The sequence below is a fragment of the Macrotis lagotis genome, chromosome 1, assembly GCF_037893015.1.
Source record: "Macrotis lagotis isolate mMagLag1 chromosome 1, bilby.v1.9.chrom.fasta, whole genome shotgun sequence".
Lineage (NCBI taxonomy): Eukaryota > Metazoa > Chordata > Mammalia > Peramelemorphia > Peramelidae > Macrotis > Macrotis lagotis.
The window spans coordinates 415,381,017-415,404,037 of NC_133658.1; the positions used below are offsets into that span (position 1 = coordinate 415,381,017).

Here is a 23,021-nt window from a genome sequence, read left to right on the forward strand (position 1 = left end):
ATTATCTTTTTGAGAGTAGGGGCAGCTAAATAGTAATAGAAAGAGTGCTGGGCCTAAAATCAGGAAGATTCCTTTTCCTGAGTTCAAATTTGATTTCAGACCCTTAATTAGTTGTGTGACCATGGGCAAGTCAATCAAATTTTGCTCAATTTCTTCATTGATAAAGTAAGCTGGAGAAGGAAATGGCAAACCACCCCAGGAGCTCTGCCAAGAAAACTCCAAATGGGTTCACAGAGACAGGACTGAAAAATGACAACTTTTTGAAACTAAGACATCCATTAAAACTGACACTTAAGAAGACATTTATAGACCTCCTATGAGCCATCCCCAGAATCTCTGTTCTAAAGAAAAATCTGACATTTTGATTTGGCATGGCATTGCTCTCATTTTGACGAAGAAGGAACAGTTTAAAGAAATCTTGCCTATTGTTCCCTCACTCATCCATAACCTCAGTAAACAGAAGTTATAAAACATAGAACAGGAGATATTGGACATGGTTTCTCCCCCAATTCCAAGAAAGTATAACATAATTGTCCTCCCCACACCTGCCTTTCTTCTGAACTATCCTTTTGTTGCCAAGGATATTACCATCTTCACAGTTCTCCCCAGAGCCCCCAGGCTCATAAACTAGGTGTCACTGCTGATTTCTGCCTCTCCATATCCAATCTGTTGCTAAATCCTACTGATTTGACTTTCATAACATCTTTTGGATACTGATGTCACTACTCTGGTAAAGATCCATATCATCCCATGCCTGAATTCTTGCAATAGTTTGTTGATTGGTCTTTCTGTCTCAAGCTCCTCCCAACTCTAATTCATTCTCCACTTAACTGTCTGTCAAACTGGTCTTTCTCAAGGGTAGATCTAATCATATCATTCCCCTATTTAATTAGTTTCTAGTATCAGGGAAAAAAAAGAAAATTGTTCAAAAATTGAACTCTTCCTACTTTTTCCAATCTTTTTACACCTTACATCTTCTAAGATCCAGTGATATTGGTCAGCCTGCTGCTCCTGGAACAAAATACTACCTCTCTGGACTCTGAATTTTCTCTAGTTGTTCTTCATGCCTATAATTCTCTCCTTCCTCATGCCTGCCTCTTGACTTCCTTAGCCGCCTTCAAAACTCAGCTAAATTCCATTTTCTAGCAAAAAGCTTTTCTCAGTCCTTCTCAATGCTCGTTCTTTCCTTCTGAAGTTATCTCCAATTTATCCTGTTTAGATCGTGCTTGTATAGTGCTGTTTGCATGCTATCGCCTCTATTAGACTGGGAGTTCCTTAAGAGCAAGGATATTGTTTTTCCACTGCTTAGGACAGTGGACTTGATAATTTTGGAATTTTCTGCCTCATCTTGGTGCTATTTCCACTAGAAAATACATCCCATGAATTCCTTGAGATAATAGACAAGATATGACTTGTTCTGTATAGTTGGATATTCCACATTTTCTCAAAACCTGTAGCACATGAGGAGAGTTATATAGTGAAGACTCTGAAAGCAATTAAATATTTTAAGCAATCAAAATATATTTGTCATGTCAAGTTCAATATGTCATTCATTCATTCATTAAAGCAATATTTATGGAGTCCCTTTATGCAAAGGAATGTGCCAGTCTCTGTGGGTCAAAAATGATGACCACAACTGATTTGTAATGATTTGTGTTGTGCTTGGTTACCAGAATAGGGGGACCCCTTGATGAATGAACCTACCCTCCAATCGCCTGACACAGAAACCCCAATGAAGTGAGATGTGGTATCTGGAAAATGACTGCCATCTTGGAGAGTATTGCACATCCTAGGCTACAAAGGAATGACAATTATAGTTCAAAGTTTAGGCTTGATTGTCTTACCTGGTTAACTTTCAGGGTCTTCTGGGGACTGATTCTGGTGAGATCAGCACTTCCATCAAAGATTCGGGTGACACCAAGCCCAGAGAGGCATTTTTTAATGTTATAGGTACCAGAGATAGAAAACTTAGGCAAACATATATCAACAGAACTGGGAAAACAAAAGCATCAGAGAAAAGTTTTAGAACAGATTTTAAAACATGGGCATTCTGTGGTTTAGATAGTACCTTGAGAGCAAAGTCAGCCTTGCATGAATTTGTGAAATAGATAAGATTTTTCTTTCGTACCCTCAAGTTCCAATTTATCAACTTTTGTCCTTGGGTAGTCACCTACTTTCTTTTCTCTTATAAAAAAATGCAATTAAAATCCTGGTTCTGCCACTTTATTGTAATGGATAAGTGACTTAACCATTCTGGGTCTGTTTCCTCTTGAGTAAAATTAGGCTATGGGATTTGATCTTCTCTAAGATCTTTTTCAGCACTAGATTTATGATCCTGTGATGAACATTCATTCACCTTGAGCTTTATTCATTCATCTCACCTTGAGAACAGTTTCATCTTTTTACTCTTACAGGGATTTTCATTTAACAATGACCAAAGACTAAAACTAAGGGCTAATAATTTTTTTCTGCATCACCCACTCTTTGCAAGGATGTGTGTCTGTGTGTGTGTGTGTGTGTGTGTGTGTGTGTGTGTGTGTGACAGAGACAAAGACAGAGACAGACACACAGACCTTTAAACATGACCTTTACCCCAAACTGCCCTAAATTTCTAAACTCTTAAATTTAACCTCTGAACTTCTTGTTCTTCCAGTTTTCTATCCAATTTTTTTGTTTCTATTCTAGATCTAAATAATGCTGCCAGAATATTGCAATAAATCATGGTGACTATTCCTGCTATATATTCATGCTATCCCATCTTGACTGTGTCCCTGTTGTATATCAATCTTTTTTTAATCTCTGTTCAACTCCCTGTTAATGTTTTTCCATTCTCCTCAAGCTCCCAATACTAATCTCATTCTATTTTCTCTAAGCAAATGAAATTGTCCTTTATCTTATAATATCAAGACTTTTATTTTCCATTCTCACAGTTTAAAAATTCTTTGTCTTTACAATGATTGAAAAATGGAATGCATGAAAAGCTAGATTTGAACTCAGGAAGACTAATCTTTCTGACTCTAGTCCTAGCACTCTATCCTATATGTCACCTAGCTGCCCAGTAGTTGGTAATATAGTGTTAAAGGTCAAGAGAAAGATTAGAGTTAGATATATGGATCTGGGATTATCTTCATAGTAATGGTCTTTTAAACCCATGGGAGCTGCTTAATCACCAAATGAAACAGTGTAGGGGAAAATGAAAAAGGATCCCAAAACAAAGAGTGCTCACAATATAAGTCCTTGGAATTGGGGTGAGACAAGAATTTTCCTTGATGAAAATTTTTAATAACCTTTGGAAAAGGAGAGTAGGGCAAAGCCACATATAAGAAACATCACATTATAATTTGGGATATCCAATAATGAGGCTAAATCGAAATTCACCTACATTTTGAAATGATAGTGATGTAAAAAACAAAGATCATCAATTATCTTTTTTTTTTTACATTTTAGACTTCCTAAAGAGAGTTCAGCTTTCTTATTGCCATTACCTAATTCTAGCAAGAGTTGGGGAATAGCCCAATTCAGAAACTTTGACTGAATATATTTCAACTCAGGTAAGTAGGAATGGGTGAGCCAAAAGCCTTTAGAGATTCCTAATCTCTTTAGATAATATGACCTGCCCATTTTCCCTTGGGATCTCAGGACTGACAAAAGATCAGGGTGGGATTTAGCTATCAAATATAGAAGAGACTCTGAGAAGAGAAGCATAGGGTGAATTTAGAGCCTAGAAACAGAGAATTATAGAATGTCAGAGTTTGAAAGAACCTTTGAAATTCTGTCTAGTCTAAACACTCAAGTGTGACCTTCCTAATAGAATATCTAAAATAATAAAGCAACTACAATGGAGAAAGACAAGAAGCAGCAGCAGCAGCAGCAACAACAACAATAATCATTGTAGATCAGATTGGCTCTGAGGAAGAGAAAAATAAATGCCTTTTCTTCCTTTTTTTCTAAAAATGGGAGACTATAAGTATGAAATATTACAAATGTTATCATACTTGGTTGATATATTGACTTTGTTGAACTTGAATTTTTTTGGTCTTTTTTATTCTTTGCTATAAAAGATGGTTAGATTGGATGAATGTAAAAAGAAAGGGAATAGGTACATTTTGAAATGAAAGCTTATCAACAACTTTTTTTTAGGTTTTTTTTGCAAGGCAAATGGGGTTAAGTGGCTTGCCCAAGGCCACACAGCTAGGTAATTATTAAGTGTCTGAAACCGGATTTGAACACGGGTACTCCTGACTCCAGGGCCAGTGCTTTATCCACTATGCCACCTAGCCGCCCCTTCAACAACTTTTAAAAAATTTTTAGACTTTCTCATAAGAGAGAGTCCAGTATTCTTATTACTATTACCTGACTCTAGCAAGAGGTTGAGGAATAACCCAATTCAGAAACTTGGCTCTGTGCTGTTTTTCTGATGACCTGAATGAAAACCTGTTGGGCTGCCTTTGCAAGTGAGGTGGCCTATCCTTTGGGTGTATTACATATTTTTCATATAATTATGATTTTATCTGAGAACATCTGCAACAGTTAGGAAATTTTTTTACTCACCAGATGAAGATTTTACACTAACTATAGATATCAGATGCCCTTTCACATATGGGTAGAACTGGGTGGGTAGAACTGACCCAGCATCAAGGAACATCTGGGCACAAGTACCTGTGTGTAATTCCTTTCTAGCATCATAACATGACCCAGAGTCAGGAGTATTGGTTTGCTAGTTAGCTTATCTGGGTTCTGTTCTTGACTCTGCTTTTTGACTAATTATGTGTTGTAATCATGTGCACATAATTTCATTTCCTCTCACTGGGTCTTAGTTTTCCCCTTTGAAAAAAATAGGAAGGCAGAAAATTAGCAGGTAGCATGCAGATCACAAAAACTTTCAAGTGCACTAGAACCAAATTAAAATGTAGCTGAGAATTTTAGCAAAAGTTAAAAATACATAATCCAACTAGATAATGTTAATTTATGGTTTTCTAAGTCAATTTGCAGACTTCAGGGATTTGCTTCTATTTGAGTTCCTCACCACTGGAATAGATAATCATCTGCTCATTTGGTCTAAGTTATCTTCCAAGTCTGACATTTTGTGTTATATCATTGTCTGATCCAAAGCAAGAAGTGGTGTGGTATAAGAGAATGAGACTTTGAGTTTTGATCAGAAGAGACTTGAGTAATCCCTGGGCAAGTCTCTTTCTGACCCTTGGTTTCCCAGCTCTGTGAAACAGGCATACAAAGAGCCAGTGTCTGCATTGGATAGAGAGCTAGACTGAGGATCAGGAAGATGTGGTTTTAAGTCCTGTATCTGCTGAATTCTGACTGTGTAACCATGATCCTCAGCAAGTTGAAAGAGAGGGGAGGGAAAGCCAGAGAGAGAGAGAGAGAGAGAGAGAGAGAGAGAGAGAGAGAGAGAGAGAGAGAGAGAAAGCCAGAGAAAGAGAGAACCAGAGGGGAGAGAGAGAGAGAGAGAGAGAGAGAGAGAGAGAGAGAGAGAGAGAGAGAAGAAGAAGAAGAAGAAGAAGAAGAAGAAGAAGAAGAAGAAGAAGAAGAAGATGATGATGAAGAAGAAGATGAAGAAGAAGAAGGAAGAAGGAGGAGGAGGAGGAGGAGGAGGAAGGGAGAGAGAGAGAGAGACAGAGACAGATATTTTTTATTGATCATTTCACAGAGCTATGGGGAAAGTGCTTTAGAGATGTGGGAAATATATAAAGAATTCAGAGAAGTTTGGAAAGACTTAAATGAACTGCTGCAAAATGAAGTTAAGCAGAAAAATGGGGGAAACTGCAATGTCTACAAAAATGGCAATAGAAATGTAATGGGGTAATCTCTGAATGGACATGTGATTTAGTTCTTTTGCTGAGTGAAAATTTTCCTTTGTTGAGATGACACAGCAGTTCCTTATTGATCAATCCTCATAACTAAGGGGTTATGTGCATGATGAATGGTCAAAGAGTCAGGAGGAGTGCCTTAATCAGTGAGTTGTAAGAGGAAGTAAAGAGAAGTAGCTAGTTTTCTTTGAGGGAATTTTTTTCTCCCTTGGATTTTTGGCAATTGAAGGAAGAAAATTTTTTTTCTTTTTCTCTTTCATCTCTTTTTATTCCCTCCTTCCCAACATTAATGGTAGTCTGCAAGTTTGATCACATGGCAATAACAATAAATTTTATACAGAGATACATGGCACAGTGGATAGAATGACAGGACTGGAGTCAGAAATGTATATTCTTGAGTTTAAATTTGGCCTCACCAGCTGTGACCCCGGGCAAGTCACTTAACCCTGTTTGCCTTAGTTTTCTCATCTGTAAAATGAACTGGAGAAGAAAATGGCAAACCACTCCTGTATCTTTCTTTGCCAAGAAAACTCCAAATGAGGTCACAGAGTCAGACATGACTGACATTGAACATTACATTTGCTTGAGACAATTTAGAATTATTTTTCCTAAAATGTAGTAAATATGACTGATTACATCTTTTCCCACTAGGGTAGAGGATATAAGGAATGAGCTGTCATTTTGGACACTTATTAATTTCTTTGCCTGAATTATTTATTTGATTCTCCTCTTATTCTGCCTCTACTATTTTTTAGAATGTTGTCTTGTATAATCATTTAACTTTTGCCTTGTGAGACTTTTCATATGTCTTTGTCTTCTCTGCTTAACTTGATAAGAAGTCATTCAGGGCACATTAGGAACCTGTGGGATCCTGTCTTCCTTGCTGCATTTTAGCAAGGGTTCATTAAGCACCAGTTGAATGATGACTTAGGCCCAGTGACAGAGACAGGATGAAGAACCATGGAGATTATCTACTATTTCATATGAACAAAATCAGAATTCTCAAAGTAGAAGTTATGACCTACTAAAGAGGATTACCATCCCCCACCTCACCTGGATACTGTTGATACTGGAAAAGGCAATGCAGGACAGTGGAAAGATTAGAATTGACTGCTTCTTTCTTCTTCTTCTTTTTATCCTCAGTGTCTAGAGAGGCAATGTGGCATAGTGGATAGAGAGCTGGCCTTGGCATCAGGAAGACCTGGCTTTGAGTCTCACATCTGATACATATAGGCTAAGTGACTCTGGATAAGTCCCTTGATCCTTCAGACTATATGTTGGGCCTTCTATGCCAATAAAATCATAGGTTGGTTAAATAAAAGTTCCTAGAGGATTACATGTGTTATTCGTGTTCAGTCCTTTTCAGTTGTGTTCAACTCTTTTTGAACCCTTTTGGGGTTTTTGGATAAAGATACTGGAGTGGTTGTCATTTCCTTCTCCAGTTCATTTTACAGATGAGTGAGAGAGATAATTATTTTTCCATTATATTAATAACCAATTATCAAATTAGGATTGAAATTTTTTTCTTCCTATTTTCTCATTCAGGACCAGTCCCTGTCTATCAGTCAGTCAATCTCTGAAGAACATTGCTGGTAGATGAGATTGCCCAAGTTCTCTGAATACATGCTTCAAGAATAGGGAAAGACTCCACCCAACTAGAAGATTTTGCAAACAGAATCTAATCTAGGTGAATTCTTGCCCTTAGGAAATAGACCCATATAATTGCAACCCTCCATTAGAATTTAGATTGGCTCAGGTTGTGAAGGAGAAAACTAACTACAATGGATAAAGATGGATTCCCTTGTCCAGATTTCTGGAGGCAGTTGAGTCTCATGATCAAGTCATGTTCTCAGTAGGAGCTGAAAACTTTAAGGCAACCTTCCCATCAATATGTCTTTATGTCTATATTTAGCCCACCTTCCCATTAACATGTCTATATGTCTATTTTAATATGTCCCCTTCATTAAATGTGCACTGATTAGGGTTGATTTTCACCTGTCAGGGATACCTTTTATTCCCCAAGGTATTAAAATATTCAATTATCTCCATGTCTTTGGTTACCAAGAGACCACTGACCACTGATTATTTGTTAGCCTAATTAATAAATCATTGATTATCCAGAAACTCTGTCACATGAGAAAACTAAGGCAAACAGGGTTAAGTGATTTGCCCAGGGTCACACAGCTAGTATGTAACTGAGGCCAAATTTGAACTCATGATGAAGATGAGTCTTCTTGATTCCAGGCCCTAAACTCTAGTCACTATACTATCTGTCTGTCCCATGAAGCTGGTACTTAATACTTTTGAAATTAAATTAGATATGATTTTATATGGTTTTTGAATCCTACCACTGCTATTTCCCACTTATGGATCCATGGACAAATCACTTCTCTCTGAGCTCAGTTTTCTGTGCTGTAAGGGAGGGACTTGGATTAAATGATCCTACACATTAATAGACTGTAAGTTCCTTGAGGGCAGGGACTATCTTTTGCTTCTTTTGCATCCCCCATACTTAGCAGAGTACCTGGAACATAGGAGATACTTAATAAATATTGATTGATTGACTTTCTGTCCCAAGTTTCATGATTCTAAAGGTCATACCATACAATATTTAGAGTGGAAATTTGAACCAATGATGAGCAATGTACCCCAAAAGTTTTATTACCTGCAGTTTAATGATTTCCTCAGTTGGATCAGCTTGTTCTTATTGAGCCCTTCTTCCATTTTCTTCAGTTTCCCTTTGTCTGGGAGCATGAAAAGTGCTATGACATTTCCCTTAAAAGGTATTTCTATAACTGTACAGGAGAGCTGCTCATCATAACCAATTTTGTACTTGCCACCTCGGTACATCATTGGCACTTTCACTGTCTTCCCATTAATCAGAAAGAACTCATCTTCTTTTGTGTCCTTTGGGTTAAAATTCTTTTCCCATTCAGCTTATGGAGTGAAAATAGAAAAAAATTATAGATAATTCTAGGAAAGCAGAGCTTAATGTGCATGATGAAATTTTAGTCGCAAGATCCACAGATCTGAAGGGAAGGGAAGAATAAATTCTAAATCCCAGCAAAACTCATTAGAATTGGGAATTTGTTGGAGGTAGAGTACATTAGGGGAATGTGAAAGATGGCCTAGTATAGTCACAAGCCTTCAATACTTTTGACGTTCTTTATTTCTTAAATGATATTCCTTTTTACACAAAGGCAATTTATAGCCCCTGAATTTCTTAGTAGATGATCTCCTGAGTTGTTCTGATCAGAGAATTAATCATCTGGTATTGAAATTTATCATGATAACTCTCTACATTTAGCTAGGTTACTTCTCAGATGACAAATTCACACTTTATTTCTGGGCCGGTACTCAAAGCCTTTTGAAATTAGAAGAATTTGTCAGAAGTCGCAGAACACTGGTATAGCTTTAGAGATCCCAGGGACACTCTCCTCACTGAGACATCTGAGGGAATCATAGGATTAGAGGTACCTGTTAAGGGACTATAATTCACATACAAATTCTCTCTCTCTCTCTCTCTCTCTCTCTATTACATGTTGGATTTTCTTTCTGTTTTTGCCCGTCTCTGTTGTCATTTTGTCTCTGCCTCTCTCTGTTTAGATGTCTCTTTATCTCTTTGTCTCTGTCCTGTCTGTTTCTGTGGTTCTGTCTTGGTCTATCTCTGTTCCTGTCTGTCTGTCTGTCATAAACACAAACACAAACACACACACACACACACACACACACACACACACACAAATACACATAAAACACTTCCTGCAATCTGAAGGAAAGAAAAGTGAATGAGAGAGAAGGAGGGAGAATGGGAGGAAAGGGGGAGGGAGGGTGGCAGGGAGGGTGGCAGGGAGAGAGAAATGGAGGGAGGGAAGAAGAGAACGAGAGATACAGATAGAGAAACACAGAATGAAACATTGTCATAGAAACAGAGGAGGAAAAGAGATGGGAGGCAGGAAATAGGAAAAGGGAGAGGGAAAGAGAGGGGAAAGAGAAAAAAGAGAGGTGGAATAAAAGGAAGGAAGAAGGGAGAAGTGAGGAAAGGAAAGGAAAGAAGAGAGAAAAAGAGGGAAGGAAAGAGGAGAAAGAGGGGAGAGAGAAAAGAGAAAGAGGAGAGAAAAAAGTGAGAATGAAGGAGGGGTAGAGGGAGGGAGAGAGAGAGAGAAAGCTGAAAAGTAGACTGGAAAATAATCATTGGAAGATCCTATATTTATATCCTATGGAAAGCTGACAAACTCTCATTTCATGACTGATTTTTAGTCACTTCAGAAGAGAAATATCTTTGGTATGTAACTTTTAAAATGTTTCTAATCCTATAGTCATACTGTATATTTTTTCAAATTCCTTTATCCTGGACCCATGAAAGAAGCAGAGAGGTAGATGTATGTGAATCCCCTAGGCTGGTCAATAGGACCTCATGCATTTTTCTACTATATTTTGATTATTGTGGGGAAGATGGGGCTGAATTAGAGTAGTATTAAGTTGGATTAACTATAGGGATCAATTCTATAACTGCTTCCTCTTCTCTTTTTCCTTCCACTTTTTAATTTATTTTTAACTTAGTTTTGAATTTTCTTTTCTATTTCATTTTCTAGAAAGGCTGATTTGAAAATTTAAGGCAGCAGGCCTGGCTTAAATCTACTATTAATCTACTAATGTAGGTAATTTCACTATCATTGCAATAGAATTGGAAAAGGACTGACTGTCAGAGTTGAAAGCAATACTCAAGATCATCCTCTGGATGATATCCTCAACAAATTGTCATCCATCAGCATCTTCTACTTGAAGTTCTCCAGGGACAAGGAGCTCACTGTTTTTTAAGTCCTTTTTGAATAATCTTAATTATAAGGAAAGTTTCTTTCTATTAAGTCCAGATATCTATTTCTATCTCTTTTACTCCTAGTGCTACTTTCTAGGGCAAATCACAAGAAATGTAAATTACTCTTGGTCATAGCAATTTTGTGAATATTTAAATATAGCCTTCATGTCTTCATGAAAGTTTTTCTTCTCAAGGCTAGACACTAGTGTTCCCTAACATGGCATAACTTTGAGGCCCTTCATAGACTCAAAAGTTAGAAAGGACCTCATGTTTCTCATTAATAAAATGAGAAGGAAAGGTCAGATGATGTCCAAAGCAGAAAAAATGGTGACAGGGCTATCTAGGCTATGAGTTGTAAAGTTGGAAGAAATGTTAAATAACAAAGAATCATAGGGGAATAAATGAGGAAGGAATCTTAGAGGTCATCTAGATCATGCCCCCCCCCCCATTTTCTAGATAAGAATACTAAGGGGTTAAATAGCTTGACCAAGTTCTTACAGGCAGGAAGATCCAGGAGGCATATCTTCTGAACTCCAAATCTAGCATTCCTTCCAATATATCATGTCTTTCTCATTTAGTTCAACATCTGTTTGACATTTGATTTACATGAGTGCTATAATAAAAACCAACCCAACAAACAAAAAATACAATATAGTATTCCTAAGTATTTGAATCGAACTAGTTAAACTTTTTTAGTCCTAATGCTTTCAGGTTTGGAGAATTTATCAGATGTTGTATGACTAAGTATTTGATTAGAAGTGACTGTGTTTATGGAAATATTCCTAAGACTAGAGACAGGACAAACTTGGACAAGTCATCGCATGGAATGGAAGGAAATAAGTGCTTTGCTGAACACTTTATAACTATTACCTCATTTGCTCTTGGGATGTAAATGCCTTTATATTTCCCTTTTACAGTTGAGGAAACTGAGGCAGACAAAAGTTAAATGACTTGCTCAGTGTCACATAATAATAATAAATGTCTGAGGTTGCATTTTGAACTTTGATCATCCTATTTTCAGACCCAGTGCTCTGTTTACCATGTCATCTTCTGCCTCTAATCTATCTCATGTGTCAATCTGTTTCCTCATAGTTAAAGGGGAACAGTGACACCAAATAAAACCTATCTTCGGAATTTTGATAAGGCTCTAATAAACATTGTGAGCATAGCATCTTTATACTCTATAGCCTAATATAAATGTCTTTATATGAGGACTTACCTTGAAAATAAATATGATTAATCATAAGTATCATGGTCCCCTGATCCAGACTCTTTATCAAGTTATTAATTTTCCCATGAGTTTCTTGACTGATATAATTATTGATTTGTTTAATAGCTTTCTTAGGGTCATTGAAGTTCATAGGAAAGGCTTCTGCTTCATAAATATTCTTGATATCATCCAGAAACTTTTTCTGGACTTTCAAATCATCTTCAATGAACAGAACATTGTCTAAATGAAGCTGCAGATCTCTGTCAGGTTGGTTGAGATTGTGAATGATGTAATGAAAACCTTTATGAATAGTTTTCGTGGGCATTTCCCTTAAGTTGAGACTTTCACTTAGCTGAGACAGAGTGTAATTTTTTGCCCCCAGAGTCAACATAGAGAAGCTAGCGGAAATGCCTAGAGGAGAGAAGAAGAGGTTCTCATCTTTGTTTTTCTGGGCCAAAGCTTGGTACATCTTATATGCAAACTCAGTGTTTTTGCTGACGACTTGGTTTCCAGCTCTTTTTTCCTCTGATTCCTGAACGGGGTGTCTGACCTGGTGTGTACCCTGATGATTTTTGGCAGGGGACATCTGCTGCTGAAGACCATTTATGGCTAAAAAACATCCAGCAAAGAGCAAATCCAGAATGAGAATTGTTTTCATGGTCAATGAGAATTACTCTGTTGAAAAACAGATTAAAAATTAGCAAGGGAGATAATTCATTGAATCCAAATGTTTGATTGCTGGAAGAGATCTGAGAGACCATCTAGACCATAAATCCCTTTGGCATTCTAGTGAAATCTATGACACCTTTTCAGAATAATATTTTTAAAAACTTAAAATGAAATCATAAGATTACAAAGGAAACTTATTTTATTGAAATATAGTTATCATTTTCATAATAACAGATAATATATAGTAATTATGATGTGCTAGGTACTCTGTAAGTGCTTTATAATTATTATCTCATTTGATCCTCATAACAACCCTGGAGGAGTAGAGACTGTTATGATCTGTATTTTAAAGATGAGGAAACTGAGGCAAATAGAAGTTAAGTGTTTCATCTAGGGTCAAACAATTATGAAGTTTTTAAGCAGGTATTTGAATTCTGTTCTTTCTGACCCTAGAACTGATACTCAATTCATGTGGCATCTAGTTACCTTTATATAATTTTTTTTTTAATGTTCCCTATCCTTTAGTTAAGAAGCCTGGAAGTTTAATGTCCTTATTTTGTAGAAGAGGACATGAAGGTCCAGAGAGTTTAATTGACTTGCCCAAAATCCCACTATGAGTAAGAAGTAGAGTCAAGACTCACTCTCTTGCTGTCTCATCATCTTCTTCAAGTGGAGGAATTCATTAGAATCTCAGGATCAGTATAAAGTTAGTTTGTTCTCACTGCACTATAACTGGAGATTTTATTTCTTTTTTTAAAAAAGATTTTATTTATTTTGAGTTTTACAATTTTTCCCCTAATCTTACTTCCCTCCCCCCATGCCCCACAGAAGGCAATTTGCCAGTCTTTACATTGTTTCCATGGTATACATTGTTCCAAATTGAATGTGATGAGGGAGAAATCATATCCTTAAAGGAGAAACATAAAGTATAAGACGTAGCAAGATGAGACAATAAGATAATCAGTTTTTTTTCCTCCTAAATTAAAGTTAATAGCCCTAGGTCTTTGTTCAAACTCCACAGTTCTTTCTCTGGCTATAGATGGTATTCTCCTTGCAGACAGCCCCAAATTGTCCCTGATTGTTGCATTGATAGAATGAGCAAGTCCATCAAGGTTGATCATCGCCCCATGTTACTGTTAGGATGTACAGTGTTTTTCTGTTTCTGCTCATCTCACTCAGCATCAGTTCATGCAAATCGCTCCAGGTTTCCCTGAATTCCCATCCCTCCTGGTTTCTAATAGAACAATAATGTTCCATGACATACACATACCACAGTTTGTTAAGCCATTCCCCAATTGAAGGACATTTACTTGATTTCCAATTCTTTGCCACCACAAACAGGGCTGCTATGAATATTTTTGTACAAGTGATATTTTTACCCTTTTTCACCATCTCTTCAGGGTATAGACTCAGTAGTGGTATTGCTGGATCAAAGGGTATGCAAATTTTTCTTGCCCTTTGGGCATAATAACTGGAGATTTTCAGTGACACTCGCTGAACTCATTCAAATTTGTCTTAGAATCCTGGTCAGTGAATCTCCTAGAGGCAGCCTGATATAACAGAAAGCAGTAGGCATTGTTGATTCAGAATTAGAAATGATATTGTCATAAGATCAGAGATTTACAGTTGGTAGAGACAACATAATCCAAATTATTCATTTTATTTCATATATTTTCTGATTAAATTTTATTTTGTTTTCAAATCTAGATTCTCTCCCTTATCCTCTCCCCTCCTTTTAAGAAAGCAAGAAAAATAAAATCTATTAAAAACATCCAATTAATCAAAACAAATTCCCACATTGCATTTCAAATATATAATATATATGTACATATATATACACACACAATGTTGTACATTTATGCACATATTTATGCACTTTATGAATTTATGCACATATATTCAAATTATAAATGAATTTATTAAGAATGAAGTAGACAGAACAAGGAGAATAATTTATAAAATCACAATGATATTGTAAAGACAAACAGCTTTGAAAGACTTAGAAACTCTGATCAACAAAATGACCAACCACAATCCTCCATTCCTAACAGAGGGGTACAGATTGAGACATACATACTGTATTACCCCATATATAAGATACACTTTAATTTGGGAGCCTGAAATTTGAAAAAAAATGTATTACATAAAGTTATTGAACTCAAGTTTTCTTTTACTTGCAATTTCTGCTTTCTCATGCTTCTTGTCTTTGTGCTCATCATTTTGCATTTGTTATCAGTATATTAGGTTATGTTTTTGCCATGTTCTACCCAGAAATGGCTCAGAAAAGAAATTATGAAATTCAAGGCCCTCCTGCTCATAGCTTTCAGGCATCTTTTGGGTAAGTCTGATGCATGGATCCACACTTAGTCCATTCTGTTTCATTAATCTGAAGCACCAGTTGTGCCCTTTGAAATCAGTCACTTCTTTTTCATTAGCAATTCTTCTGGCCTCCTGCAGAACCATCTTTGTGGACACAGGAATTCCCATTGCCCTTTGCTCTTCAATCCACCTCTTTAGTTCTCTAATTCAGTCCATTTGGCTGCCTTGCCTCTCATGGCCTTCTTCTGCTGGGGTGTTTTCAGTAGGATTCCTTATTTCTGTAGTCAGTCTTGGATTGTTTTCCCAGTTGGAGGAGGAACAGACTGACATTCAGCAGCATGATTTCCATTCAGTTTTGCAAACTGGATCACTTTGAACTTAAATTCAGCATTGTACAAAAATCTTTTCTGAGTCATTTCTGGGCAGAACGTGGCAAAATGTAACCTAATATTCCAGTAACAAATGTGAAACAATGAGGACAAAGGCAACAAGCATGAAAAAGTGGAAAATTCAAGTAAAAGAATCTAAAACCACTGTATAAGATGCAACTTGGTTTTAGATCCCAAATTTTTTGAAAAAAGGGTGTGTCTTATACATAGGGAAATATAGTACATACATATATCTTGTTTGTAATATACAACACACAGTCACATCATATAATTATATAAAATTTATTTATTTGATATTGTTGTGACCAGAGTTCCTGTTTTTTGAAGATTTTTGCCTTTATAATATTGCTATTATTTTATAAATTGTTGTCCTACTTATTTCATTTTGTATCAGTTTATACAAGTCTTTCCAGTCACATCACATAATTATATAAAATTTATTTATTTGATATCATTGTTATGGCTAGAGTTCCTGTTTTTTGAAGTTTTTTGCCTTTACAATATTGCTATTATTTTATAAATTGTTGTCCTATTCTACTTATTTCATTCTGTATCAGTTTATACAAGTCTTTCCAGTTATTTGTGAAACCATTCCATTTGTCTGAAATCAACCCTTCATTTTACAGATGAGGAGAATGAGAGTGACTTGCCTAAGGCTGGACAGATTGTTGGCTGAACCTGGATGTAAAGCTGGATTTTCTGACCCCAAATCTAGTGCTCTTTATAGTATATCATATGACCACCAAAGAATTTTGACTTCTTTGGGAGTAGATCTCCAAAACTAAGACAACATATGAGCAAATTTAAAATAAAGTGGGCATGATAGAGACAGAGGAATGATCTAGGTAAAATGCTCTAGAAAAATGTATGAAATTTGGAGTTCAGTCATTTCAGTCATATCTGATTCTTTGTAACTTTGTTTGGGTTTTCTTAGCAAAGATATAAGAATGCTTTGCCATTTCTTTCTCCAGACCATTTTACAGATGAGGAAACTGAAGAAAACAAGGGTTGATGACTTGCCAAGGATCACATAGCTAATAAGTGTTTGAGGTCAAATTTCAACTTGGAAAGATGGGTTTTTCTGACTCTAGGACCAGTACTCTCTCCACTATATCACCTACCTGTCCTTCATATAAAATTAATAAAATGCAAATATCTGTACATGTAGTTTTAAAATAATAAAGATAATAATAATAATAATCTGTCCAATGAAATTGGAGCTTAATCATGCTACATTTCTTCTGCCTACCTCAATGGACTGCTATTAAGATTAAATGAGGGGGCAGCTAGGTGGTGTAGTGAATAGAGTACCGGCACTGGAGTCAGGAGTACCTGAGTTCAAATCCAGCCTCAGACACTTAATAATTACCTAGCTGTGTGGCCTTGGGCAAGCCACTTGACCCCATTGCCTTGCAAAAACTAAAAATAAATAAGTAAATAAATGAGAATGATTATTAGGAGAGCCAGGTCCACATAATAAGATTAAAGTAATATTCGTTTTTTTTGATTATGTGAGACAGTTTCTTATTTTACTTCCTAGATAGGTGAAGCATCAATTCGGATTAAATGAAGAAGTTCAAAGGATTTTGATTATAGAGTGCATTTTTCAAGAGAAGGTATGGATTAACTCACTGACACTTTGTTGAAATGATCAAAGTCATCTTTTGTTGGGTCATGGAGAGTGTCCTGGGTTATATTCTTTTCTCCTTCTAAATATTATGATTTATTATATAGATGCAAAGTAGTTTATAATCATAAATATTATATGAATATAACAATTTATAATTGTTTCAGTAGGTGCTCAAATAAATCTTATTGATGGGTAGCTAGTTTTATTGGAAAGTGAAGAGTGGGATCTGAGGATCTTTGGTTGAATGAGCTTTTTAATACCTGAAACCCTAGGGAAGTAAAGTCCCAAGAACACAGAAAATTAATAATCCCAATTTATATAATGTTTCAATTTTATAAACATTTATTTAGCTTCCATTATGTAGAGATTGCTCAGTTAGAATTTAAGGATACAAAGCAACATAGCTTCTCTTTATAATCCTTTATACTTCAAAGAAAGGAAGCAATGGGAAAAATAAAAAAGTGGGAATTAGCAAATAAACTTATATAATACCAGAAACAGGACAAAAAGAAGTAATTAGTCAAGGTGCTTATTTCAGCGGTTAGCCCTGTCTAACAGTGCATCTTGCCAAATGAGCAAAAGTCAGGGATTAAACCTGTGGAAAAATCTTCCAGTAAGAAAGAACATTTCATTTTGGTTTTATTTATTAGATAACTGAGATACAACTAGATTAAGAGAACTGCCCCCAGATATCTATAGTTAATGATTGAGAGAGCTAGAAGTCTATCACAAGATCTGGAAAAAGAATGATCCAAAGGATTAACCTAGAAGATTGTCACTTATTTTGGAATCAGAAGTGAATTTTTTTCCTTTGCTCTTGATTATTTTTTTTTAAATTTTATCATAGTTGCACTCTCATCTGTTTTTATATTATTACAATAATCTTGTGAGAGTAATCATAACCCCCCTCCCCCCCAAAAAGGATGAGAAACCTTAAGAATAGTGAGAGAGGGAAAAAATGTACTTCAGTCTGTGTGTTGAGATTTCAATGGCTCTATCTCTGGGGTGAGTTGCTTTCTTTATCAGAAGTTCACCAAAGAAGTTACTTCAATATTTTTCTCACAGTTGTTATTACTAACTGTATTTCCCTCCACTCTATTTCTTCTCACTCTCATTTTTTCTAGTCTCTCTCTCTCCTTTCACCTTGTCCCTGCTCAGAAGTGTGTGGTATCTGAGTACCCTCTCCCATGATTTTCATTCTCTTCTATCACCTATTCTCCCCCTTCCTTCTCACATGCCCCCTTATCCCATCCTTTTTGTCTCATTTTTCTCTAGGTTAAGATAGATTTCTATACCCTAATAAGTGCATATGTCTTTTCCTCTCTGAGCCATTTCTTATGAGAATGAAGGCTCACTCATTCCCCCTCACTTTCCCCCATTCTACTACATTATAAAAGCTTCTTCTTGACTCCTATGTGAAATATCTTATCCCCTTCTTCCTCTCCTTTCCCTTTCTCCCAGCACTTTCCTTTATCACCCATTGACTCCATCTTTTCAAGGTATTATACTCTATCATATTCAGCTCCTTCCTGTGCTTGTCTATACATGCTCCTTCTAACTGCTTTTATGAATGAGAAAGTTCATATGAGTTATCAGTATCTTTTTCCCATGCAAGAATACAAACAGTTCAACATCATTAAGTTCCTCATAGTTAGTCGTTTTCATCCACCCTCTCTATGGTTCACCTGAGTCCTGTACTTGGAGATCAAACTTTCTGTTCAGCTCTGGTTGTTTCATTAGGAAAGTTTGAAAGTCCCCTATTTCATTGAAATTCCATCTTTACCCCTGAAAGATGATGTTCAGTTTTGTTGGGTAGTTGATTCTCAGATGTAAACCAAGACTTTTTGCCTCCTGGAATATCATAATCCAAGCCTTATGAGCCTTCAATGTAGATGCTGCCAGATCCTGACTATAGACCCATGGTAGTTGAATTGCTTATTTCTGTTAGGTTTCAGTATTTTCTCTTTTACTTGGGAATTCTGGAGTTGGACTATAATATTACTGTAAGTTTTTCTTTTGGGATCTCTTTCCAGGAGGTGATTGGTGAATTCCCTCAATTTCTATTTTTACCCTCCACTTCTAGGATCTCAGGGAAATTCTGTTGTATTATTTCTTGAAAAATGAAGTCTATGTTATTTTCCTGGTCATGACTTTCAGGTAGCCCAATAATTTTTTAATTATCTCTTCTGGATCTGTTTTCAAGGTCAGTTGTTTTTCCTATGAGATATTTCACAATTTCTTCTAAATTTTTTTTGGTACAGTTTTATTTCTTCCAGGGTTGTCACAAAGTCATCCATTTCCTTTAGTTCCATTCTACATTTGAAGGAGTTATTTTCTTCAGTGAGTTTTTGTATCTCCTTTTCCATCTGGCCAATTCTGCTTTTTAAGGCATTCTTCTCCTCATTTTCCTTTTGTTCTGCTTTTTCCATTAGACTTAAACTGGTTTTTAACATATTATTTTCCTCGGTATTTTTTTGTATTTCTTTCACCAAGCTGTTGATTTGGCTTTCATGATTTTTCTGCATTGCTCTCATTTCTCCTCCCAATTTTTCCTCCACCTCTCTGAATTGCTTTTCAAAGTCTTTTTTGAGGTCATCCATAGTCTGAGCCCATTTTCTATTTCTTTTGGAGGTTTTGGATACAGAAGCTTCGATTTTGTCATCATCTGAGTATCTATTTTGGTCCTCCACGGGACCAAAGTAATTTTCTATTGTCAGATTCTTCTTTTTTGTTGTTTGCTCATTTCCTCAGCCTATGATTGATTTATCACACTTCCAAGACTTTGGGGGATTTTGGGGGCAATCCACAGAGATCTTAATTCCTCCAATGTCTTATGAGTGGTTTTAGGCCCTCCTCTCTGCCCTGGACCTGTGAGGAAGGTCCCTGCTTGGCTATGGTAGTGTGGAAGCCCAAAATACAACCTGGATCTAAGTGTGACCAAACATCTGAGTCCTGCTCCAGGGAGAAAAGAGAGATTTCTGCAGTCTCCTCCAACTCCCTTACTGTCTATGGGCTGAGAACTCTGGAAGTACTGGGTGGCTCTGCCGACTCCCACTGCAGGTTCTTACTGCAAGGCCCTCTGAGGCCCTGCACTGGTGCAGCACAGTTCTCTCACTATCCCTTCCAGCTATTCCTGATGATTAAGTTGCCCCCTCTGCCACAGAACCAGGTGTCCAGCCATGCTGTGCTGCACTCTGGCTTTGGCTGTTCTGTGACTTTTTCCAACCCTCTTCCCAGTGGAAAAGACCTGTCCTGGAGATCTAAATTGTCTTGGATTGGGAAATTGTATCACTCAATGTTTCTGTGGGCTCTTCCCCTCTGGATTTTGGCTAGAGTCATAATTTGATGGCATTTAGAGTTTTTTGGGGAATGAGTTTCTGGAAATTCCTTCCTTCATGCCCCCATCTTGGTTCTGCCCCTCTTGATTATTTTTATAGACTGTTTAATAATATTACTATCAGTAATAATAATAATAATAATTAAATATAATTTAAAGGTTTGCAAAAAACTTTACAAAACCTATCTGATTTGATCCTTAAATATTCTGGTTGTTATTATTATTCCCATTTTGCAGACTGTAAATAGAGATAGACTTTAAGTATCTAGCTTAGAATTACACAGTTAGCAAGAATCTGAGTGGGATTTGAATTTATGTTTTCCTAACTCCAGGTCCACCATGTAAATTCACTGAGCCCTATAGATTATTATTATTATTATTATTATTATCATTATTGAATTATTTGTGTGACAGAGTTTCATACCTGATTCTTTTCCTCTTTGAGTTTACCTGTATTTAATTCATATTTACTATGCCAGGGATGAGCCAGATACAAAGAAGAAATAAACATGGGCCTTTCTTTCAAAGAATTTATTAATAGCCCTTTCCTGATTGCCCCATCAGGATATCATACCTTCCCCCTTGAATCTCTTTAACTGTTCTGTTTGGCCTCTTCTAGACGTTAATCATTTTATAATTATTTTCACAATAATTTATATATATTTTGCGAGAAGCAAGGTACAGTGAGGAGAGCACTGACTTTGGAGTCAGAAGACCAAAACTGAAATCCTCTCTCTTTTACTTATTACTTATGTGGCTTAGGGCAAGTCACTTAAATCCTGTCTTCCTCAGTTTCCTCATAATTAAAATGAGGGATTCAGACTAGCTCATAGGTGACAAATGCTTAACCAGCAGCAACATTCAATTCTCTCCAGTGCCCCAACCAGATTAAAACATGCAATTGGGAAATATTTAAGAAAGTAAATAAAAGTACAGTAGAACATATTGTTGCTATTCAGCTGTTGTCTGATTTGCCATTATCCCATTTGAGGTATTCTTGGCAAAGATATTGAAGTGGTTTGCCATTTTCTTCTCCAGTTCATTTTACAGATAAGGAGAATGAGAGAGAGTCAAGTGACTTGCCCAGGGTCACACAACTACTAAGTGTCTGAGACCAGATTTGAAGTCATAAAAATGAGTCTTTCTGACTCCACACATGCCACTCTATTCACTTAGTAAATACAGTAAAATACAACTAATGTTAATATGTATTTCTTTAAGTTAATATGAGACTGCTGGGATCCTTGTGTGTGATTTAATGGTGCCTATTTATCTTTGAGTTTGACACTACTAGACTAGATGACCTTGAAGATTCCTTCCAGCTCAAGTTTATCACTCAGCCAGCATTTATTAAATGTCCATTGTGTGCAAGGTGCTGTGGTAGTAATTGAATCTACAAAGACAAAAATGAAAGTTTCCCCAAGGTACTTGCCCTTCTCTTCGGAGAAACAAGATTATACATGTAAGTAAAAATGAAATATATGCAAAGTAAATCTGAGATGTTTCAAGGGAAAGAATCAGAGAGATTAGAAGAATCAGGAGTGCTTAGGAAAGAGCATGTCTAGGAGGTAGCACTAGAGCTTATCTTTGAAATGAGCTAGGGAGGGGGCAGCTAGGTGACACAGTGGAAAAAAGCAGCAGACCTGGAGTCAGGAGGATCTGAGTTCAAATATGGCTCCAGATTAATTACCTAGCTGTGTGACCTTGGGCAAGTCACTTAACCCCATTACTTTGCAAACTCCCCCTCCCCCCAAAAGAAAAGAAATGAGCTTAGACAAGGAGGTAAAGAAGGAACTTATTTCATGAATGAGAGACAAACATGGTTTGCAAAAATTGAACTTGCTAAATGAAATGTTCTGTATGAGGAATAACAAATAGGCCAGTTTGGATGGATCTTGGAGTATGTAAGAGGGAGTACATGTATTAAATTTGCTTGGACCCAAGCTGTGGGGGGTTTTCACTATTAAACACTAAATAATGCTAAGCAGTTTTCAATACTAAATACTTAATCTTGTTTACTTCAGTTTCCTTACCTATAAAATGAGCTGGAGAAAGAAGTGACAATATCTTGATAATATCTTTGCCAAGAAAACATCAAATGAGGGGTGGCCAGGTGGCATAGTGGATAAAGCACTGGCCTTGGAGTCAGGAGTTACCTGGGTTCAAATCCGGTCTCAGACAATAATTACCTAGCTGTGTGGCCTTGGGCAAGCCACTTAAGCCCATTTGCCTTGGAAAAAAACCTAAAAAATAAAAAATAAAAATAAAAATAAAAGAAAATATCAAATGGAATCATAAGAGTCAGACACTACTGAACAACAACTAAACCCAGAGAGGAGTAGAAGCATGAGGCAAGGAGACCAATTAGGAAACTATTGCTGTAACCCTAATAGGATTGTATTCAGAGGCAAGAGATCTGACTTTGAGTCTTGGGTGAAGAGAATCTGAGCAAGTTTTGTGACCATGAAACTGAAGGAGACTGATGAAAGAAGTATCACTGAGGTTGAAATGACAATAAGACACATATTGGGATTGGGGGGAGGGAGTGAGAGTGAAGCACCAAGGATGACATGTTGTGAATCTGAGTTTATCGAAGCATAGTGGTACCTTCAAAAAAAATAGACAAGTGTTTAAGATGGGTTAGTAAGAGGGGAAACTTAATTTGAGATGGCTATGGAATATTCATTTCAAAATGTTCAAAAGGAGTTGTTTTCTCTGGATTTGAGCTTAGGAGAGAGAGACTGAGGATGGACTTGTAGATCTGGGGGATAACTATCTGCACAGTGAAAATGATTGGGTGGAAACTGATGAGATTACAAAGGG

At 36.6% G+C, this 23,021-nt stretch overlaps 1 protein-coding gene across 4 annotated transcripts in view; it reads right to left on the reverse strand.

The window, feature by feature from the left end:
• Positions 1-23,021, reverse strand: part of SERPINA12 (serpin family A member 12) — a 94,325-nt gene that overhangs the window by 13,532 nt on the left and 57,772 nt on the right. For 2 of the 4 annotated variants that reach the window (XM_074213001.1, XM_074212999.1), the window contains exons 2-4: positions 11,864-12,529; positions 8,491-8,761; positions 1,845-1,992 (exon numbers count right to left, since the gene is read on the reverse strand). In XM_074213001.1, the coding sequence (XP_074069102.1) occupies positions 1,845-1,992; positions 8,491-8,761; positions 11,864-12,512 (1,068 nt within the window). In that variant the 5' untranslated portion in view covers positions 12,513-12,529. Of the gene's footprint in view, positions 1-1,844; positions 1,993-8,490; positions 8,762-11,863; positions 12,530-13,902; positions 14,074-22,231; positions 22,442-23,021 lie in introns of all 4 variants that reach the window. The other 2 variants (XM_074213000.1, XM_074213002.1) reach the window with 2 other exon arrangements.